A 23,629-nucleotide genomic window follows, 5' to 3' on the forward strand; every position below is an offset into this window, starting at 1 on the left:
CTTATTAGTAAATTACCACTAAACAATTATTACCAATAAATTCTCAAGTGCCAATATATATTAAAATCATAGGGGACTTCCCTCAGGGGGCAGTGGTTAGGAATCCACCTGCCAATGCAGGGGACATGGGTTCGAGCCCTGATCTGGGAAGATCCCACATGCCGTGGAGCAGCTAAGCCCATGTGCCACAACTACTGAGCCTGCGCTCTAGAGCTCAGGAGCCACAGCTACTGAAGCCCGCACGACTAGAGTCCAAGCTCTGCAACAAGAGAAAAGCCACTGCAATGAGAAGCCCACGCGCTGCAACAGAGTAGACCCCGCTCGCCGCAACTAGAGAAAGGCTGCGCGCAGCAATGAATACCCAGTGCAGCCAAAAATAAAAAAATAAATTAATTAATTAATTAAAAAAATTATACAAATTGGTAAAATCAGTCCCAGTCAGTGTCAGTATATATTAAACTGCACAATATCATAACCTGCTAGAGGTAGTATGCAAATGATTACAACCTGCTAGGGATAATAACATTGAGATTAAAATATGTCTATCTATTAACAAATTTCAAAGTAAAGAGAGACTGAATCTTTTGAGACTCACAACTACTCTGTGAGACTGGTATTATGATTATCTGCATTTTACAGAGAAAACAGGTTTAACCAGTTTAAGTGGCTTGTCCTAAACCCCACAGCAGTGCTAGGCAGAGCCAGGGGCGAACGCTGGCCTGAGCTTACCTACTTCATGGTGTGTGCTTATAATCCCGTCATGATGGCTCCGTCCTTTGGAAGACAGGTATGATTGATTAAAGAATCAATGAGAGTAAAGGGAAGGAAGTATTCGGCTTACTCATGACAGAAAAATAAAAGTGTGTTAAAGATATTATCCCAATTTTTGATGTTCTTTGAAAAATTACCCAACAGTGCAATTCCTAAATATTCCTCTAAACTGACTTCAGTTTTATTAAGATCTAAATTTCTAATCGCCACTAAAATCTTTTGTAGGGTGGATTAAGATAAATTTTATTGTTTAGATGCCTCATTTATTTCTTTAAAAATGAAATATAAGAATAGGAAAAAAGCCTACTTAAAGATAGGTAATTATACATGCAGTCCTATAGTTTGGTAAGGAGACTAGGTAGGATATAATACCCCTCCCCCCAAAAAAGAAGGCAAAACCATGGCCATCTTTTAAATACTATAATGAGAGGAAAGTGGGATGGCAGAGACTTTAGCAGACAGTGTAGGGCCGGTGCTGACTGCATGACAGCATGGTTGGGAGGCTATGGGCCTAACTGAGCAGATTAAGGGGTGTGACAGGTCTTCTGCCCGGTGCAGATCTGCTGTCCTACATGTCAAAGGCCTGATCCATCACAGCTTTAAAAGAGTGGGCAACAGAGGAAAGATAAACACAAAAAAGAGTAAATGCCAAAGGGAAGAGACTCACTCCAATTGCAATTCAACTAGATAACAGTGAAATGACTGGGCAGGTATTTTTATTGAGGATCCCACAACTAGCTTATCTGTTCCAGTGTGGGTTTCTGGTCACCAAATTTGTCAACATGAAGTGCTTTAACCATACAAACTAATTGTGAACCCCTAAAGTCTGTGGTCAAATATCATCATTTAACCCTGTCAGGAGGAAGAAAAACAAAACATAAAAAAGCTTCAAATACTAGAAATTTTAAAGAGCTGGGGCTCTGGTCTCTGAGACATTAAAACAACAGTTCTGATTATGTACAGGAGAGTGTCATTTAGACCAGTACTTCTCCAAAGATGGTCAGACGTCTTGTGGCAGCAGCATCACTGGGCTGCTTGTTAGAATGCACGTTCTCAAGGTCCAACCCTGACCTAAGGAAGGAGGATCATTGAGGGTAGGGCCCAGCAGTCTGTTTTAACAAGGTCTCCAGTTGATTCTTTCATGCACTAAAGTTTGCAAAGCACTGATTTAGACCATCGTCTGTCAAACTGCAGATTACAACCCATTAGTGGCTTATGAAGTCAGTTCAGCAGGTAGTAACCAGCATTTTACAAAAGTGAAATGGAATAGACTAGAAACTGGAGTGCATCCCACGTAGCATGGGTATGACCTCATAAAACTTTGTTCAGTTCTATACATGTATACTGATTTGGATGAAGCAGCACTTTTAATTTTTGAAGAACTGGTAGAGGGTAGAATAAAGAAGCTACAAATTTTAAATGAAGTCAGAACTGTTTGGCTGACAAGAAAACACAGTGACAGTTTAATGTGGATTCCTGTTTGGAGAGAGACAGAGGAGAGAGGAAAGAGGGCCAAGGAGAGAACATAGCAGGCCAGTTTCATAACTCCAGAATCCTCGAGGTGAAAGAAACAAAAAGTCCCACCCAGAGAGGAAACAGAAGGGGCATCTGCCACAGGGGAAATGTCAAGGAAGATTAGGTCATGTGCAACCTTCAGGAAACAATCACTGAAGCTGGAATATTCATTCACTCCTTTATTCATTCATTCATTCATTCACAGATCACTTATTGTACCATCATAGGTCCCAGGCACTGTGTTAGATGCTGGGGGTACAGATGTGAGGCCTATCATGGACAGTGTTGTTTAATGACAGCCAGAAGATCAATAATAATAATACAGTCGTGCTGTGAAGATCAGTGCTGTGAAGGGATTATGAACACAGCACTGAGTAGGAATACTGAAGTTAGCCTGTGACGATGGCGTTAAGAGTGGGGTGACAGGGGAGATCCATATGGAGAGGGAATTTAATCAAGATGATGACCACTTTTTTTTAATCTTTTTGAATTAGTGTTTTTATTTTCTTTGCATAACCACATTTTAACATGATGTTCTGGTTTGAAACTAATCAGTTGTGCTAGATGGTGTTTCTAGATACACAGTTTAAAGCAGAAGGAATTTAGCTGATCCACACAGACACAAAAAATTTTTCTTTATGACATTTTGATGGCTTAATAACAGGAACTGACACTTGAATTTTTTCATGTAACTTTGTTTATTGTAAAATGTTTTACTAAGATTGCATATTTAGCTTAGATACTTGATAGCCAGACAATTGTTCGTGTGTGTGGCAAAGACACGCTTGCTATGTGCTTGCCAAAATTTTTTTCTTTCTCTTCCTGGACACACACACAAAACCACATTTTCTGACCCCTTTGCAGGTAGGTTTGCCTATGTGACCGATTTCTGCCAACATGGATAGTGGGCAGAGGGATGCAAACCCTTCCAGGCTTGGCCAAAACTTCTTCCAATATCTGCCCCTTTTCTCTGGCCAGCCAGGTGCACAGGATCTAGTGACAGACTCTGTGAGGGACCCAGGGGCCTGGTTAGCACTAGATAAGAGCCTGGGTCCCTGAGTCACCGCTTGGAGAAGAGACACCCAGGATTGCCACTTAAGTGGGGAACTGTTCGGAGGGAGATGAGAGGGTGTACCAAGTAAACTTGTAACGTGCTTTCATTCCATCAAGACCCTGAGGCTGAGGGGCTTGTTTCCACTGCGTGGCTTAGCCTGCCTTGACTAAGATGCCGTCCCCGGCACTGAAGAAAACAAAGCACATATCTATGAGCTGAATGAATTTTTATCCAACTCCAATTTTTATCCTCTGTATCCAATGTTCAGCCTGTAAATGGCCTTCTCACTACTCATTTATTCAACAAATACTTACCTAGAGGTTACTGCGTGCCAAGCACTGCAACGGTGAGCCAAAAAGCCACACTTTCCATGCCCTCATGGAACTTACAGTCTTGTGAGGAACGGACATCAATAATCAAACAAATGTAAAATTCCAACTGTTGTGAGTGGTGTGAATGCTGGAAACCTGGCACTATAAGGGGATTTTTTTCCTAGGTAGGAATAAATGAATAAATGTTGAGTGCTTTTCAGGTGTAATTAATGTCTGGGTAAAAATCACTTAAAAATATAGGTTTGGATGTGATGAAGCAAAGTATAACTAAATCTGGATATGAGTAAGAGTCACAGAGTTAAAGATTTCCATTGAATAGTTTTAACTAATAAATGGGGGTTATTCCATATTATAGTTATCTAAACTTTTAAAATGCATAATGTATAAATGATGTATAAAATTTTATACATGATAGAGTATATAATGATGAGTATGAAACTCTTTATCAGTTGTTAGCTCCTCAGAGACTTGCAAAAGTCTTTTACTCCTTTTTAAAAATCATAGTTTATTACTTTTCTCTATTAACAGTAAGTTCTTGCCATATTGGTGACAAATTCCTGCTGAACCACAGTTCTGCACCCAAGGCCTCATTCAATAAAAGTTAAATCGGATCAAATCACTAGATGCCTTCTTAAATGAGAGCTTGTCATTCTGGTAACACTTTGGCATTTCAAACTTTTCTTTGCTTACCAAGTAAATGTTGGTTTCAGTAAGCTCATACCCAAGATGAAAGAATGTTAGATTTGAATTGAGTAGCTTTGTGTGTGTATACATATATACACACACACACACACACACACACAATACATCAATATCTATACATATATCCTTCACTTCTGTTTAAAAACTTGATTCTCATACCTCAAAGAGTGATAAAAATCATTACAAAGCTTGATAAAAATGATTACATAAATGACTCATTACAAATATGGAAAAACGACAAAGTATTTACGTCTGCACTTTGTACAAAAAACACCCGTTGCAATTATTTTCATACAGAGGACACTTTTAGGCATTTAAAAAATGGGAGGGTCAGGGCAGGCTGTCCACTGGGTATCCAGACCATGCTTTGCTACCAAGACACCACATTACAGTTATGAATGGAGTGAGAATTTTATTAATTGCCATTTTAGAGAAATTACAGGATTTTAAAACAGCAGGTACCCTCGAGATTTGATACCAAGATCCCAGGTAAGGAAACTAAAGTTCAAAAAGGTGAAATAATTTGCTTATTACACGTAACTTAGTTTTGGTCCCAGACCTAGACCCCAGGTCTCCTGAATCGGGTGCTTTCTCTGTGCCACAGTTTTTGCCCTACAACTGAAGATCAGGCTGGAGTTTCCTTAGTTCTATCAACTCTGTGCTTTCTCCACACTCAGAGTGTTTAAATGGGATAGATCTAATTCAGATCAAGTTGGCTTATGCCTCCTCTGTTCTTTCTTTTGTTTTCAGTCTTTTATTATCAGCATTGGTGAGCTTCTGTTTTATTTAAACGACACACTCGGAGTAACACCAAGGAGGAAGTTGACACCCACACAAACTAAATGACTCGGGACGCAGGACCAAGCCATTCCCAGCCCCAGCTGGAAAAAGCTGAAGTAGACCCACGGTCAGGTCCGGCGTCCGAGGGCCACGTGCGGCAGGAGGGGCCGCCTTCTGGTTGGCGCTCCGAGGGGCTCAGTCCCTCCAATCGGCGTAGGCCCTGCGCTGGAGAGGGCGCGCGCCCTGCATGAGAGGGCGGGGCCAGCGACCTGTCCATCACCGATTCCGCGGGTGGCAGCACCTACCACACCAAGGCACCTAGGCGAGACAAGGCCGAAGCGGGAAGGCCGCGGCTGGGGGAGGCGGGGCCAGGCTGGCGGGAGCCAATCCGCTGGGCGGCGCCAGGGGGCGGGGTCACCGCGCGCGACCCAAACACTCCGGCCCTGGCGCATCCCGGAGCAGCGCAGTTTCTCCGCCTTCCGGTGAGAGGGCCGCTGAACCTCCTCCCCTCCTGGGCACCCCTACCTTCTTGTCCCACCTCCCCCCCCACCCCCGCCCCTCCTTCACCGGGGGAGCGCGGTGACGGTTGCCGGGAAGCACGCGCCGCTCCTCCCTCCCCTCCGGCGTCCTCCCCTCACGCGCCACCCGGTTTTCCTCCTTCTCCGTTAATAACAGCTGGGTGGCTGGGGGAGGAGGGAAGGTGGCCTTGGCTGAGTCTGGGCGGGCGCCTCCCACTCACCCGCGAGCCGCCGTGGGAGCAGGAGGATGGCGGCGGTAGCGGCGGCCGCCCGGGAGGAGGCGGTGCCGAGGCTCTCGGCGCAGAGCGCGGCGGCGGCAGAGAGCGGCAGCGGCCCGTCGCGGCGCACTAGAACCGAAAGCAGCGGCAGCCGCTCAGCCACCTGAGCCGCCCCTCCCGCTGGAGCCAGCGAGCGGCGCCCACGGGAGCCGGGACCTCCTTCCTCTCCGTCTCTCCTCGTCTCCCGCGCCCCGTCAGGCAGCAGGTCTCGCCCGCCAACCCCGAGAAGAGCGCGCCGGGCGCAGACCGCCCTTCGGGGCGCCGGGCTGCGGCCCTGGACGTGCGGGCTTCTGTCTGCGCCGGCCTCGGCGCCTCGACCCTGCCCTCTCGCTCACGCGCTCGCTCCCCACCTCCCGGCGCTCCGGGCGCTGCGCGCGGGCCCGGCCCGGGACAGGGCGGACATGGGCGCCAAGCAGAGCGGCCCGGCCGCTGCTAACGGCCGCACCCGCGCGTACTCGGGCTCGGATTTACCTTCCAGCAGCAGCGGAGGGGCCAACGGGACTGCGGGCGGCGGGGCGCGAGCCGCGGCCGCCGGGAGGTTTCCGGCTCAGGTGTCCGGCGCGCACCAGCCCAGCGCCTCCGGTGGCGCCGCGGCGGCCTCGGCGGCCCCACGCAGCCGCTCCCTAGGCGGGGCCGTGGGGACCGTGGCGGCGGGGGCCCGCGCGGCGCAGTCCACCTTCAGCATCCCCAACAGCAGCAGCGGCCCGTACGGCTCCCAGGACTCGGTTCACAGCAGCCCCGAGGACGGCGGCGGCGGCGGCAGGGACCGGCCGGCGGGCGGGGGTCCCGGCGGCCCACGCCTGGTGATCGGCTCCTTACCAGCTCACCTCTCGCCGCACATGTTTGGAGGTATGGCCCCTTCCCTCCTTGGCTCCCGCGGGCGGCACGTGGGCCGCGGCTGCGCTTATTTTTACCCTTCTCCTTTTCTCCTTCAGCTTGGGCGCCGGGGGTTCGCCGCTCTGCCGGGCCGGGTCACCCCTCTTGGGGGGGGGGGGGAGAGAGAGAGAGAGATCGCCTCTTAACCCCTGCAGCGCCGCTGCCGCGCGACCCTTGTGTTTGTTTGTTTGTTTTTAACACAAAGTGCACCCTCACCTCTTCGCGGCTCCTTAGTCCAGAAGGACCTTGTTTGCCCCCCGGAGGTGAAGGGAGCAAATAGTGTTTTTAAAACAAACCGACGCAACAGCCCTGGTGCTTGTGGGTTTTAGTAGCAGGAAGTCAGGAGAAGACCCGTTGCTAAATGTAGTTCTATCTGGTGACTCGAGTGGTGAGCAGTTTTTAAAGGCCAAAAGTCAGAGTCTGAAATGAACAGATGAGTATTTGAAGAAGAAGGGAGTTATCGTCTTTGGAGTGACTGTTAATATATAAAACTGTAATTCTTATATCTGTGTAAATAGTCCCACCTGTTGCGTACACTTTAATTGGATGAATGTGTTAATGAAATGTATATTTTTAAACCCCAGTAAACTGCTACTTTAGATAATGGTTAATATGAGTCCTGCTTAATTTGGACAGAGCATTAAAAAATTGAAAACAGTTTCTTAAGGAGATTAATTATCATAACTCTGCTTGCAAGATGCAGTAAAAGCCCTAGGTGCTTTTGAAAAGCCATGTTCACTAGAGTTCAGGGAAAGACACTGAAAAATGGAAATTTTAGTAGTTAAACGATATGTGTTTATGTAGAAACAGAGGGGTAAGGGTGCCCCTGATCTGAGGAAAACAAATTCTACCTCTTCAGTTATGTTTTATGCTTATGAACTTTTTGTCAAAACGGTTAATGATAAATGAATTAAGACACCCTCGCTTCCCAGTTCATGAAAAGAAGTAGAAGTTAACTCTGGCTAGAGATGCAGACTATAGAAGATAAACGTTTCCATATCATTGCGTTATGTATCATATTATCTGCATTCACAGTTGAGCACAGATGAATAGTGAAAACACCATCATTTCCATTTCTGTACCCCTTTTACTCATGTGCTTATAAATGTGAGAAATTTGAGTAGGTGGTTGGTAAAGTGGAATATTCAATAATGTAATTTAACTGCTCTGTTCTGTACTATCAGCATTCCCCTTTGCATAAATTAAAAATGGGAATGACATGTCTAGTTTTTTCCATCTTCTTAATACTGGTTTGTATATTCAAAATGTAGAACAACTTTCTAGTCACCTTACTTTAATTAATTGTTATTAAAGTGATTTCTGCTGTGTAACTAAAAATATTGACTTTTCCTAAGATTGGCCCTTAAAAAAAATTTTTGTTTTTGAGAAAAAGAATTAGTGCTGACCATACTGTGATTTGTGATTCATAATTAACACAGCTGAAGGTACTGTAGTCACCACATCGAAGAATAACAAAAGACAGTTTCTTGAGAATGGAAGATTAGTGCAAGAATAAAGGCTAATAAGCTGGTTTTTAAAAAATGATTATCTTTTTAAGATTAAAATTTGCATTTAGCAGTTATGTATATTTAGAAGCTTGCTAAAGAAGGGGGAATAGGAAAGGGTTTGTTAAATTAGTAGTTTTTGTTTCTTTGGTATACTGATGGAGTGTCTTAATTCAGTTTTTTTTATAGCGCTGATAATTTCTTTTAACAAAGAGTATATTTGTATGGGTTTATTTTCTTAAATATGTTTCATTCAGAGCAGGGGCAAATAGTTGACACCTGTGCTATTAATTCATAGTAAGAGCAAATGAAGAAGACCTAGTTGCTGAAAGTTGGAGAAGTAAAGCGTTTATCTTTTTTCTTATCTAAATTCCTAGATTTGTGCACTTAGTCCTTTTAGTATTTTGGGGGTTAGGATGACTGGGGCCTGGTGGAAGCACAGTGACACTGAGAACTGTGGCAGCCTTTCTTAACCAAGTCTCTAGAGAATGGAGCCCTAATGTCTTAAGGCATCTATTGTATGCAATTAATTAATTTTTTTCTCCTGTGCATTTAGAATGTTTCTAGTTATATATCTTTCTTAGGAAATTTAAGAAAACAGTCATTCACATAATCTTGTGTTTGGTAATTCAGATGAGGAACCCCAGTTGAGAAAGTTTGGAAGAGGATCACAAATTACTTTTTCTTATTAAATGATGGGAACAGATCAAAGTGCGTACCTTAAATCCTAGTTAAGACCGGAAGATGGAATACACTTAGGTGAAAAAGCACCTTTCCAGCAGCATTTGCTTTAATGAGATTTTTACCTGTATTTCAGTGGATGGGCTCATTAGGGAAACTTAGTAGAAGCATGTTTGTCATCATTCTGAGATTTAGGGAACCAGGTGATGAATCTTATTATTTTAAAACCTAGGCTTTATTATACTCCGTGTTGAGTTAATTTTTTAGTTATCTATTATAGAGTTAATGTGTTTATTCAGTTACAAGTTGTACAGATGTTTGGGCATTATAAAGTAACTCCATCTGAAAATTGAGAAAAGGGATATTTCTAAATTAGTGGGAAGTTATTTCTGTAAGTTTATAAAACTTATTTTAATTGAGGTTTGTATTGTTACTGTCTCCTAATAGGGAAATATGGTGCTAATAAGATTCAAAATTATCTTTCTTTAGAGGGTGTCATGTAATTTATAGAAAAGGAAAACCTAAACAATACCACTTTCTAAAAAAAAATTTAGAAGTCTGACAAGTTGAATTGTTACTAGTTCCGTCATAATGAATTACCAAATTAAATGAGGTTTTCTGTGTTGGTTTATGTTTTTCTCTCTTTGGGACGTGTATTTTGGCTATATTCGCTCTTATTTAGTTCCCTCTAGAGAACCAGAAGAGAGGTGCTTAATTCACATATTTCAGTTTACAGAGATTTCCTAGAACTTCTTAGGACTGAATTATTGTATATCAGAATATGATTATAAAACATGTAGGAGTTTTTAGGTCAAGTAGGTTTTTCTTCTTTTTGTTATTCTTTTCAGAGTGCTGAGTTTAATACTATTACAGTGAACAAAAGCCTTTTCTTTATCACGTTTGTTCTAAAACAGGTCTTTAAGGGAATAGTCTAATATTTAAAAGACTTGGTGGTATCTTAGAGAGGATTTCTTTGGCTCTATTGTGTGTCTACATTTTTTCCACTATCAAGTTGCTAAATGTTCATAAAATCAATTATATGCGTGGTAAAATAGTGTTTAATGATCCAGCAAGGATGGCAGAGGTAAATTGGACTATAAAATTGTACCAGTCAATGGAGTTCATTTCTAGAGAAACCATGTGGGCTTCTCTTACATCCATGAGTTTGGAAGTAAAAAGGTGAAATGAATTAATCTAGACAATTTACTGATGGTACTGGGTTGCTTTTGGCCTCCTCCTAATTGATTGGCTTGAGTTTCTTTGGGCGTGTTGTGCCTATGAGTATTTCAGTCGTCTGATTGTAATTCAGGTGCCTCCTGTTACTTAGGAAACATGCTTCCTTTTATTGAAGGAGTTTAGGTTATCACTTAAAACAATATGTTAAATAAAATTTGTACTTTTGGCAGACTTATTTCTCTTAATCTTCAAGATGGATGTGGGTTTTCAGGTGTTAGATTATCTCCATTAATTAACTATTGAATTGTACTCAGTTACTACTTCTTACTAGTATCTAGTGCTAAAATGTTTGAACTGGGGATATTGTGATTAATCTACTTTCTATTCCTGAATGTTCTTTTATTCAATTGAAGGCTTTTATGGGGTGGTAGAAGAGAAATGTCTGCTTCTTCTTAAGAAAAATGACTCTTCTAACCACTATCCCGTCACCCTCCCCCCGCCCCACACACAAAAAAGCAGCCCACAGGAACTCTGATGGTTAATGTTTCTCACTTGTAATCTCACAGAATCTTTAAACACTCTAGGGAGATACCTTGTGTTGTATGCTTTGTTATGCTAAGGTGTGGACTCTGCCGTGGAAGTCTTTGCTTTGGGAGTATTTTGAGTTTTCTTGACTGCAAGGTGGAAGGTGTGCCAGAGGGAGGAGTGGTTTGTGTTGCACTGGGCATTATCTGATATGAGAGCTGCCTGACTTAAGTACTTTTGATGCCTTGCTGTCCACGTAGCCAGAAAGAGCTCTGTTGTTTTACTCACAGGTAGTGTCTACAGCAAGTCCTCCGTCTGCCTCCAATTTGATTGCTTTGCCTGGTAACAAGTAAGTAGGTTCTTATTTATTTTCTGGTTGCCAATACCACTAATTAGATACCAGTTTTTTTCAGTTTATTATTTAACTTGTTTTTGTAAGAATTGCCTTAATGTTATACTTACTGTATATACTGGGTATATGTACAACCGGGTATTTTAGCAAATGAGTTAAAAAAGAAGTATAGGAACTGCTTTTTGTAGCACAGTACCTCCTAAATGTTTTAATTTTGCATGTATGTACTTGACTGGTGTTATTAATGAATTAAATTTGTTCTACGTTTATTTAAGTGTTTAGAAATTGGGGCAAACATGCCCTTTGTATGAAAAAAAGTGTTCAGAAATACCTTAGGTTTGATAGTATTCAGTTGCGGATAGTTTTCTATGCTGCTTATTAAATTACTACAAATTTAGCTGCCTAAAGCAACACATCTTTATGATCTCACAGTTTCCATGGGTTAGGAGTCTGGGTGCAGCTTAGTTTGGGTCCTCGGCAAGACTGCAATCAAGGTATTGGCCAGGACTGGGTTGTTTATCTAGAGTCTGGGCTGGGGAAGGGTCTGCTTTCAAGCTCCCTCCCTCAGGTGGCTGGCAGAGTTCATTTCATCATGGTTGTTAAGCTCTTGCCAACTTGCTTCTTCAAAGCCAGCAAAGGAGAGACTAGCAAGATGGGCTGGTGCTACAGTCTTATGTAAATATGTACATGTAATCACACACAGCCCATTGCCTTTGCTGCATTCCATTGGTTATAAACAAGTCACAGGTCCTGCTCATACTCAAGGGGGAGGGAATGACAGAAAGGTGTAAATATCAGGAGGCAGGGATCACGTGTGGCCACACTGATTATAGACTTAGGTTGACCAGCTAAACATACAATTGTTCTAACCATATTTTTGAACTCATTATTTATTTACTTTGAAGAAGTTGTAATATTGTAGGTGCTAAGGGTTGTTTAAGTAAACATGAATCGAGCCCCTCCTAGGGGCTGGGCATTGTAGTTGTCAGGGGTACAAACATGGGGCTTCTGGCTGTTCTTGCTCAGCTCTCAGTTGAATTTGAGATGATTATACACTTGTAACAGGTGCTATAATAAGTAGGACTGTTAACAAAATACTTTGTTGAGGTATCAATACTAGAGCAGTCTAAGAATACCTCACAGAGGAAGATAACATTTGAACTGTGTTTTGAAGGATTTAGAAGTTTTCTGCAGGGAGGACAGTACAGACTAAAGAAGAATCCACAAAAGCCTTGGCTTTGATACAGAATGTTGAAAAGTTGTGTGTCTGGATTGTAGGGTGCAAAGAGGAATGATAGATGAGAACATGAAGCTAGAAGAATAGCCTTGAACCAGTTGTTGAAGGATTTTACAGTGCTACAAGTTTGTTTTACTTAACTGAGTTTTAAAGCAGGGTGGTATCATGATCAGGCCAGGGGCACCATTACAATCATAGTTTATATGATGGCAGCCTTCAAAGCTGTATACAATTGCCCTGATGATGATTAAATTGCTTGTTAGGAGTGGGAGAGTGGTAGCAGGAAGCTAAGCTAGGACTCTATTAGAATATAATTGGTGGAAGATGCCTAAATTGAAATCATGGCATAGGTGAGGAAGAGGATTTGAGATTTCTAATATACAACTGATAGAATTGAGAACGGGGGTGTGTAGTGTTGTCATTAACCAATATTAAAAATAAAGAAAAGAACAAGTTTTAGGAAATGATAATGAGTCCTTTTAGGCTTGTTAAATTTTGAGGATTTCCATCTAGAAGCATCTTTTAAACAATTGGAACTGTAAGTCTCTAATTTAGGACATTACGAAAAATTGAGAAATGGTCAGTTTGCAGATCATAAGTGAAGCTGAACAGTGGGTAGGATACTGAGGGATGGATGTAAATTGAGGAGCAAGCATGGAACACTGGGGAGCAAGAATTTTAAGATACAGGCAGAGTAGGAGGCCAGCGATTACAATTAAAGCACAAGGAAAAGAAGTGGTTTAAAATGTTTTTTATTAAAATAATGTGTTCATTAGACAAAACTAAAATGTGGAAAATACAGAAAGGCACATATAAGCAATTGCAAATCATTTGTAATATTACCATGAGAAATAACCAGAATAAATTGCTGATGTCTGTTTTTTCCATATATATGTCTTAGATAGAAAATTTGAAAGTCATTCTTGTATATTCTTTTGATTTTAAACCTTACTGATGTTCTAATAAAAGATTTTAAAACTACAGATTTCCCTCCAAGAATTGGCTTTAGCTGAATGCCACAAATTTTGAAGTGTTTTGTTAACATTCAGTTAAAAATATTTTCTAATTTCCCTTGTGATTTCTTCTTTGATCCATGGGTTACATATTCCTTGATAAAATGCTCTTTCTACTTCATCAGTTTCTTCTATCATTTTTTTTTACAGCATTATTTTTAATGACTGCCTGCTACTCCAGAATTCATTCAATAAATATTTAATGAAGACCTACTTTGCCTTGCACTGTCCTGAGGATTTAGAAGTGAAGAAAGCTCCGTGCTTTCATGAGCCTTATATTCTGCTTGGGGGAGACAGTAAACAAACAAGTAAGATATATAGTGTGTCAGAGGGCGTAGAATGTGATGGAGAAAATGGAGTGGAAAGGTAGATGGAGATTGTGGGGTGGAGATTTGTCCCTATTTTAAATAGGGTTTTAGGGATAACCTCTCTGATAAGGTGACATTCAAGCAGAGACTTAGGGAGTAAGCCATGAAGGATCTCTAGGGGAGAAGCAAACCCAGGCAGAAGAACAGTAACTAGAAAGGTACAAAGGTGTGATTGTAATGAATGTTCCTGATGTGTTCTGGGGACAGCTATGAAACCAGTGTAGTTGGAGTGCAGAGGGTGGTAGAAGATGAGAGGAGTGGGGTGGGGCAGTCTCATGAAATGCCTCATAACCATTGACCTGGTTTTTAGAGTTTTGTTTTAGAGATGGGGAAGCATTAGAGAGTTTTTTTGAGAAGATTGACGTAACCTGACTTAGGCTCTTAAAGGATTGCTCTGGCCGCTGTGTGGGAGTAGACCCTAGAGACCAAGAGTCGAGCAAAGATGCAAAAACTCTTGGCAAGAGATAACAATGGCTTGGACAGGGTGGCGGCACTGGCGTTGGTGAAGAGTTGCCAGACTCTAGATATCCGATTCTTTGAAGATGGAACCAACTGGATTAGATGCAGAGGAGTGAAGGATTAGCCAACCCTTGAACAACGTGTGGGTTAAGGGTACAGGTGCTCTGGGCAGTCCATTTTCATTTGTACCCCCCTCTGAAATCGCCATTCCTCCACATCCACGGTTAGGTGTGGGGGGTCAACCAACTGCAGATGGTGTACTGCAGTATTTACTATATTGAGGAAAGTCCATGGATAATTTGACTCCCACAGTTCAAACTTGTGTTGTTCAGTGGTCAACTGCAGTTAGTTTGCAGTTTGGTGGTACTGTTAAACGTACTATTGCTGTCAAAATCCTGGCATGCAAATTGTTATATTTCTCCAGTTCTTAGAAATTTATCAGAGACAAGGAATCGTTAGAACCAAAGATATGCATTTGTTCAAGGCATTTGATCTTTATTGCTGAAATTGCCCTTTAGAAGGGGCAGCTTCTTCAAGCAAGGTATAATTTTTAGGACTATCCATATCATTTTTTTTTTCTTCCCATGAAAACTCAAATGAGGTTTTTGGTACTTAACAAGTGCATATTGGTAGGTGCATTTCGAGTAATAGCTGTCAGAACCATTATTTTATTCAGTGTGTGTGTGTGCTCCCTCTCTCTCTCTCTCTTTTTTATTTTTACAATAAAGAAATTTAGTATATCAAAAAAAAGAGTAAGTACATTGCATCATTTGAATTTAGTAAATTTTGACCATTAGGAATTTAATAAATTCCTAATTTTTGCTTGAATTGTGAGTAGTCCGTGATAGTTCATTAATTTATCCTATTTGTATACATGTGAGCTGAGAAAAAGAACAAAGAAACCATATATATATCTGTGTGTGTGGTGTGTGTGTGTGTGTGTGTGTGTGTGTATATATATATATATATATATATATATATATATATATATATATATATAGTGGGTTGTTACATGTAATTTGTTTGAAAGAGCCAGGTCTTGGTTTGAACAATAAGTGTTACTATTTTTATTATTGATTTTTATTTCATTAGTTGTTTTATCTTTTAGTTTCTTTCTCATTTTGTAGTTAATTTTATTTTCTCTTAGCTTCTTAGTTCATTTATTTTTCTTTTTTTTAAATAATAAAAGCATTTAAGGCTATGATTACTCTTCAATACATACAGTTACTTCCCACAGCTTTAGACATTTAGTATTTTCATTGTCATTAAGTATACTTTTTTCATTTTAAGTCAGCTCTGTTGAGGAATAATTATATTAACTACATTTAGATTTTTTTCTTTAACCTGGGAGTTATTTTAAAGTGTAGCGGTGGTAAATTTTTAGGTGGTAAATTTACTGTTGTTGTTCTTGCTACCCTTTTGTTATTTCTGGTGTCAACTAGGAAGGCAGCTGTGCACACCACTATATCACCAATGCTGCACGGCTCTAGTATTAACTAGGAATATTACATTGTAGTCAGAGACTCTGAAGACTTTTTCAACTGCACATGATAGATATACAATGCAAAATAGCATTAAATGGAAAAACAGTATATTGTCTCAAATTATTAGAAAGGATCCTAAAATAGCCCACAGAATCAAAGGAACAAGTTCGGGAACCAGGGTCCGTGGAGCTGAAATTGAGCAATTCTGTGTGTGTGCGTGCACATCCACACCCTGGTTTCCTTTTACTTGTTACCTAGTTTTATCCTCTTGTATTGATTATTAGGCCTTCTTTAAGCTGATGGCCTGAAGGCTCACCCTTACTTCCATCCACATGTTATCTGAGTGGCCTGAAGGGTATATTTCCCTCCAGCTCCAGCAGAAGGACTCTGATTTGAGTTCTGTGCCTATCCATAAATCAGTCACCGAAGTGTAGGAGATGGAATGCTCTCTCTGTATGTGCAGGCGGTGTTCTGTTATTATGGGGAAGAGTTTGGGTTTTCAAGTCAGGCTGCCTGGATTAAGTCCATCCATACTGTGTGACCTTAAGCAAGTTATTTAATCCCTCCTTACCTTAGTTTTTTCATCTCTAAAATCAGGATAAAAATCTTGTTTTGTGGTATTGTGAGGCTTAAAGTAATCTGTATAAGGTATATCATTATTTTAAACTAACATTTGAACCTCCATCAAAAATGAAGACATTCAAGACTCACATCCCTCTTCTCATTCTCATCCTCTTCAGGAAGACCATGTCCTTTACTCTTTTCAACTTCTCAGATTTTGTAAAAAAAAATCCAAAATTTTAGTTTTAATTTTTCTATATGTCTCTGTTTCCACGAATCTCCCCTGAATGTCTGAATTAAGTTTTACAGTGCATTTACTGTGTTAGTCAGATGGTAAAAACTTCGTAAATATTCAGTGTTCTAAAGATACATTTTGTATTTGATAACAAGGCTAATGATCACCAAAATTATTGTTTATTTACATCATATATAAAAACTTATTTCTCCAGAGAGAAGTGTTATGTTTTTATTTGTGTAAAGTAGGTATGTGTAAACTGAATTTTTGAGCCAAAGAAAATAGGTATAATGTGGACTATACAAATGGGGACAATCATAAAGTTGTCTTAGAAATAAAATTATGCTGTGCTTAATAATAGCTCTTTTTTTCATAACCATTTGACTGTGCTACAAAACATTCTTGATCAGTCTGAATATGTTTTGTGGGTGGTTGGAGATGGTTGGGGGAGATGGTTGGTGAGAAGTTAAGGCAGGTCAGTCCTTTTGTTAAGTGTATGCTACTTCTCCAGGGAAGTATCTGAGAAACTTAGCATTTTTATGTTGTATGATTTACTGCATCTCAGGCAACCTGGTTGACATGGCATTTGATAAAGGAATATACTGCTTTGCTGGTCTTTTGACATGCTCTGGTCTGAGATCTCTAAGGTCTTGATTTGGAATTTTTCAAATTTCCCGTCTATTATAACATGTCTTCAAAAAGTACATCTGGTCACCTTGAAATCTCAGTTCCTTAGTAACTCCCATGTTTCACTCTTTCCACCATCTTGCCACTTAAAGAGTTCTTCGGAGGGATGTCATTAGTTTCCTTAAGAAAAAATGTAAATGAAGAATATTTAATATTATAGACCACTTTTAGTGTCTTTTTAAACATAGAACTAATACTATTACTTTTATGTATTAATTTATGGATTTGGAAAGTGATTTCACAAGCACTAACTCATTTGCGTCTCATAAGAAGTGTGTAGGGTAGATAATTTCCTTAGTTATTTGCAGATGTGAATCAAGTTAGATGAACTACCTGCATTTGTTGTATTTTAAATGTTACTTATTCTGTATCTTAGTAATTAACTTCTACTAATTCAGCATCCTGTTCACGGCTGCTTTTCTTTTCCTGTACAATTTAAAAAAAATTTTTGTTTAGTTTTGCATGTAGTCGCCAAACCCTCCCTCAGTTGTATATTTACATTTGTTCATAAGCTATGTATTCTGTGAATTTCATGTTCTTGTTAAATCTCTTCTGGGGCCTTCTGACCAACCGCATTCTGAATTAGTTATTGGGGGAGGTCTCTGTTCATTATCATTCTGGGAGTTTCATTTTTCTCTCAGGTTAAATCTCCTAGTTCCTTGGTCTCATGTCTTTTCTTTCTTCATGTATTACACTGTTTTTAGTAGAAAACACTCTTCTGTGTCTTACTGAGAAAGAATGTGTGTAAAGTAAAAGACATTAAGACTTCAGTGTCTGAAAGAAAATATTTTATTTCTGCCCTCACTCTTGATTGACAGTTTGACTTGATATAGAATTCTAGGTTGGAAATTATTTTTCCTCAGAATTTTAATGTTTTAAATTTGCTCTGTTGTTTTCTGGCTTCTGGTGTTGCTGTTGAGCACACCCATGTCATTCTGGTTTTTGATCCTTTGTGTGAAACATCTCCCCCTACCCCCCACCCCAAGCATTTCGGATCTTCTTTAGCCCTAGGGTTATAAAATTTCATTATTGTATACCTTAAGATATGTCTGTGTTCATCCATTGCACTGCATACTGGCAGGCCCTTTCAATCTGCTAACTCTTTCATTTTGGGTAGTTTTTAGAAAATTATTTCTGTGATTATGTCTTCTTCCAATTTCCTTTCTCATTATTTCAGTGTTGGACACTTAGAGTGATCTTTTTTTTAAAAAAAATAAATTTATTTGTGGCTGTGTTGGGTCTTCGTTGCGGTGCACGGACTTCTCATCGCGGTGGCATCTCTTGTTGCAGAGCGTGGGCTCTAGGCACGTGGGCTCAGTAGTTGTGCCTCACAGGCTCTAGAGCGCAGGCTCAGTAGTTGTGGTGTGCAGGCTCAGTAGTTGTGGTGCACAGGCTTAGTTGCTCAGTGGCATGTGGGATCTTCCCGGACCAGGGATCAAACCCGTGTCCCCTGAATTGGCAGGCGGATTCTCAACCACTGTGCCACCAGGGAAGCCCTAGAGTGATCTTTTGCTTTATCTTTTCTCTCTTTTTTAAAAAAAATATCTCTTTCAATCTCTTTTTGGGGGGATTATTTTCCCCAACTTTATTTCTAACCTTTTAGTGAATTTTTGTTTCTGTAATCTTTTTTACTTTCCAAAAGCTTTCTTTTTATAATGAATTTTTTCATACATTCCATTTTTGTTTTGTGGGTACAGTATCTTTTTCTAAGAATATTAAAATGTGTTTTTGTGTACGTGTGTATGCATATGCTTTTTTTTTTCCTTCTTGATCAGTTTCTTGCCAGTTGCATTTTCCCTTTGTTTAGCTTCAGTCATTCATTAGGTTCTTTCTTCGAATGTTTGATCGTCTTTGGCTGGTTACTCATTCTTTAAGGCACTGAAAAGCTGATTGGAAGCTCTCTCTGCAGGTAAGGTCATCTATCTGAGCCATTTTCTGAGGAATAGTAAATTACTGTCTTTTCTCTTGGCTGGTCATATTTTCCAAAATGGCTTTTCTCTTTTCTTAGCTGGAGGACATTTTTTTTTTTTTTTGTGGTACGCGGGCCTCTCACTGCTGTGGCCTCTCGCGTCGCGGAGCACAGGCTCCGGATGCGCAGGCTCAGAGGCCATGGCCCATGGGCCCAGCCCGCTCCGCGGCATGCGGGACCCTCCCGGACCGGGGCACGAACCCACGTCCCCTGCATCGGCAGGCGGACTCTCAACCGCTGCGCCACCAGGGAAGCCCGACATTCTTTTTTATACCAGTGTTCTAGGAGCAGATTGAGAAGAAAGTTGGGAGACTTAATGCTCAATATGGTACTTCATTTAATCTTCATATTCAGTATCAGTAGGTACCTCTGCCTTTAGCTATTCCTGTTGTCCCCAAGTCCAGAAACTTCCCTCTTCAAACCTGTTGTTTGAAGTCAGGGAGGACAACTGGGGGGCTCTCACTGCTTCTTACATGGACTTGCAGTGAATCTTACTCTTTTTTGTCCTCTTCTGCCTGCCTGCAAATTCTCGTGCTTGGTGTAGATTAGGTTGCTACTCTGCTTTCCTGGTTCTGTGGTGAAAGTTACCACTCATTTATTTTCTTTCTATAGTCTAATGGATGGCATTGCTTTTTTTTTTTTTAATTTATTTACTCCATCCTTTTACAGGCTTATTCCCTTAAAAAATACATTTATAATGATTTTAGTTAGGATGTTTGGACTGAACAGAGGCTGGTAAACATGTTCAGGCAGTCATCCTTTTTTAAAACCAATATTTATTTATTTATTTGGCTGCGCTGGGTCTTAATTGCAGCACATGGCATCTTTTTAGTTGCGGCATGTGGGTTCTTTAATTGCCGCATGCAAACTCTTAGTGTGGCATGCTAACTCTTAGTTGCAGCATGCGGGATCTAATTCCCTGACCAGGGATCGAACCCGGGCCCCCTGCGTTGGGAGTGCAGAGTCTTAGCCATTAACTGCAAGTTCTCTTTTTTAATTGCAGAAGAAATATGAATCCATTTCTGTGAAATTTAGACAGTTCAGATGAAATGTAAGTCCCTTTCAGTCCTCCTCTGGTGATCTCATTCTCCCCCCAAATGTCACTGTTATCATTTTTTGTATGTATACTTCCTAACGTTTTTGACAGATTCACTTACAAGTACAGAGAAAACCAGTTTTGTATATGATTTTGCAAGGGAGGCTGTTATTGTTAAGAATAACAATATGTGGTCATACTATATTCTTGTAAACCCTGCTTTTTTTCTTTAATGTGTTTAAGAGGTTTTTATGTGGGAGGACATGGAAATGTAACTTTTTTTTTTAACTGCTACCTACTTACTGTTCCGTAATATGCACGAACCGTAGCTTATTTAACCATTCTTCTATTGGTAAGCATTTAGGATGTTTATACTTTTCCGGTGTTGGGATAAACATCTTTATGAATATGTACATATGTACAGATTTTTCTCAGGTGGATACTACAATGACACCAACCAGCTGGAGTTAGTGTCAGACTCAACAGGTTTAAGGGCACTGACCTGAGAAGACTGCCCTCACTTCAGATGTCAGGCACTCTTTGGGGGTCCCTAGGCCACCTGCATTTCTCCTCTGCAGAGATTGACCTGGCTCAAAGCCCCCATCCCTTTTCTCTAGTGGTTGGTCTTTCTGATGATTAACTCCATTCTGAATAATCTCATTAGCATAAAGTCAGGTGCCATCCAAGGGGCTAATGAATAATGAAAACACTCTTATCACTGGGAAAATTCCAAGGGTTTTAGAAGCTCTGTGTTAGGAACCCAGGAACCAAGACCGGACAGGTTCTTTATCATACAACAGATTCCCAGAAGTAGAATTTTCTGGTTGAAAATTATTAATAGATATTGAAACCCCCCTCAAAGGCATTAGTAATATATTCTGCACCAGTGTATGACAGTACTAAATTTTCTATAGCTCTGCTGGTGTTAGATGTTATTATTTTTTCTTCCATTTCACTTGAAAAATTTTGATTTGCATTTCCTGATTGCTGGTGAAAATGAGCATTTTTCCATGTGTTTATTACTAGCCATGTATATTTTTTGACTTGCCTACTCAGTGACTGCCCATTTTTCTGTTGGGTTGTTCATCTATTTTATATTGATTTGTAGTTTACTATATATTCTACAGATTAGTCTTTGGCTGTTTATATGTTTTAAATATTTCCTCCCAGGCTGTTGACTTCTAAGATTAAATTTTTATGAATTAGATTTATTGTGTCAATTCTAATGGTGCAGGGTTATGAATTTAAATTATTAAAATGGTACTTAAAAGTCTACTGCTTCCTATAAATGAAGAAAGGGTCTTTATTAATGGCAAGATTTTTTGGTGATTTTTAAATATCTTAGATATATTGGGTCTAATTTAATAGAGATTTAAATTATATGGGCCCTTGGCTGTCTCTTTCCCATTTTTTGGAACACTTGAACTCCTTTAAAGAGTAATTAAGAGTAAGAAGAAGAGGAGAATATTGTGGCAGTATGATGGGAGAAGTCCGAAAGTAATCACTAATTCTTAAAAATTCTGTGGATGGTATTTATCCACATCATCCCTCTTCTGTTTTATTAAAGATGATTTAGAAATGTCCATAACTCCAAGTGACATAATTCTATAAATATTAATTTCTCTATTATAATTTATTATATGTATAGCATCTTTATAAATTGCTATGTGGTATGTTCTTTATGGAATATAGAAGTATGTAGTAGAAGACTTAGTTCTTCCTATTTAAAACTTTACCACTGAAAAGATATTTTAGAAGTTTAAATGCTGATTTTTTTTGGCACAAAACTTTGAAAAACACATATTATAAATAGCCCCAATAAATATTAATCAAGCTTTGTTTCTAGAACTCTTAGTTGTGTATGTATTGAATATATTTTAATATGATAGCATGAATGTTATCATGTTCATATTGATCTTGTATAATTTTGCTATCATATCTGTAGATATTTTATAGTTTATAAAAGCATATTTACGTACTCTATATCTTTGAGTAACACTTTGCAAGAGTCAGAGAACATAATTTCCTCCGTTTATAAATGAGAAGACTGAAGCTCTGAGATGTTAAGAAATTTGGCTTTTAAGTGGTATAATGACTTAAAAGTTATTAGTTAGTTCATAATGACTCTGAATCAGTTCAGTGCTTTTTTTCGTTTCACCATGTGTGTTATTTTCCTATGGATGCTGTAACAAGTTACCGTAAGCATGGTGACTTAATATTTATTTATTTGGCTGCGTTGGGTCTTAGTTGCAGCCTGTGGGATCTTTAGTTGCTGTATGTGGGATTTAGCTCCCTGACCGGGATTGAACCCAGGCCCCTTGCATTGGGAGCGTGGAGTCTTAGTCACTGGACCACCAGGGACTGCATGGTGACTTAAAACCACACATTTATTATCTTACAGTTATGGAGGTCAGAGGTACACAATAGGTCTCACGGGGCTCAAAGCAAAGTGTTAGCAGGTTGATTCTGGAGGTTCTAAGGGAGAACCTGTTACTTGCCTTTTCTGGCTTCTAGAGACCACCTTCATTTTTTGGCTTATGACCCCTTCCTCCACCTTCAAAGTGAGCAACATTGGGCCAAGTCTTTCTCATACTGCCAGCTCCCTGGTTTTGACTCTTCTGCGTCACTCTTCCACATTTTAAGGACCCTTGTGATTAAGTTAGGCCTAGCTAGATAATCTAGAATAATCTCCCTATTTTAAGAACATAATTAGCAACCTTTATTCCATCTGCAACCTTAATTCTACTTTGCCATGTAACCTAGCACGGTTCCAGAGATAAGGCTGTAGACATCTTTGGAGGGCCATTATTCTGCCTGCCACACTATGATAAGTCTTGAATATCCTTATTGTTTAAGGAAAATGCAGTATTTTTAGTTATATAATATGTTACCAATAGGAGAGAAAGAACAATGATTGAGTTAGAACTGTAAAGAAAGTACTTTGAGATAGCTATTGTACCTAAAAGAAAGTTATAAAGAATTCTTTATCTAAAAGATGGTTAAATGAGTATTTTTGAAATCTTCTGTGAAACAATAAAAATGAGTGAGCTGGTAAAATTTTAAAAACCTACGAACAAAAGAAAAAAATGCAGTGATCATCTGTTGTAGTCTATTGAACAATTTTTATTCATATTAAATTAAATATTGAAATTGTCTAGTTACAGAGATTCTTTGCTTACAGTCAGTAGGTCCCAGAGTATTTCATGGATAAACTTCAGATGGCCCATAAAGCTTTTGAAATTACATACAAGATTTTGTGGTTTATGTTCATTTTTCAGTAGGAATAATCCATAGATTTCATCAGATTCTCAAAGGGGTCTGTCATCCTAAATTGATTTAAGAACCATTGGTCTGTGAATTTTTTTCATCTCTGATTAAATTCTTGACTTTTTTTGTAAAGCTCTCTGATGTTTTTATATAGTTCTATTATTATAATACTTGAAATTTTATGTGTAAAACAAATTATTGAGCTTCTGTTATATACTCGGTGCTGATAGTAGTAATTGTAACATGGA

The 23,629-nt window shown here is 39.8% G+C and overlaps 1 protein-coding gene across 2 annotated transcripts in view; it reads left to right on the forward strand.

Annotated features, from left to right (window-relative positions):
• Window positions 1-5,587: 5,587 nt before the first annotated feature.
• Window positions 5,588-23,629, forward strand: part of ZNRF2 (zinc and ring finger 2) — a 98,145-nt gene continuing 80,103 nt past the window's right edge. For both annotated transcript variants that reach the window (XM_079932013.1, XM_079932014.1), the window contains exon 1: window positions 5,588-6,799. In XM_079932013.1, coding sequence (XP_079788139.1) covers window positions 6,352-6,799 — 448 coding nt within the window. In that variant the 5' untranslated portion in view covers window positions 5,588-6,351. The remainder of the gene's footprint in view (window positions 6,800-23,629) is intronic.

The sequence above is a fragment of the Stenella coeruleoalba genome (genome assembly GCF_951394435.1).
Source record: "Stenella coeruleoalba genome assembly, chromosome: 9".
Classification (NCBI taxonomy): Eukaryota; Metazoa; Chordata; class Mammalia; order Artiodactyla; family Delphinidae; genus Stenella; species Stenella coeruleoalba.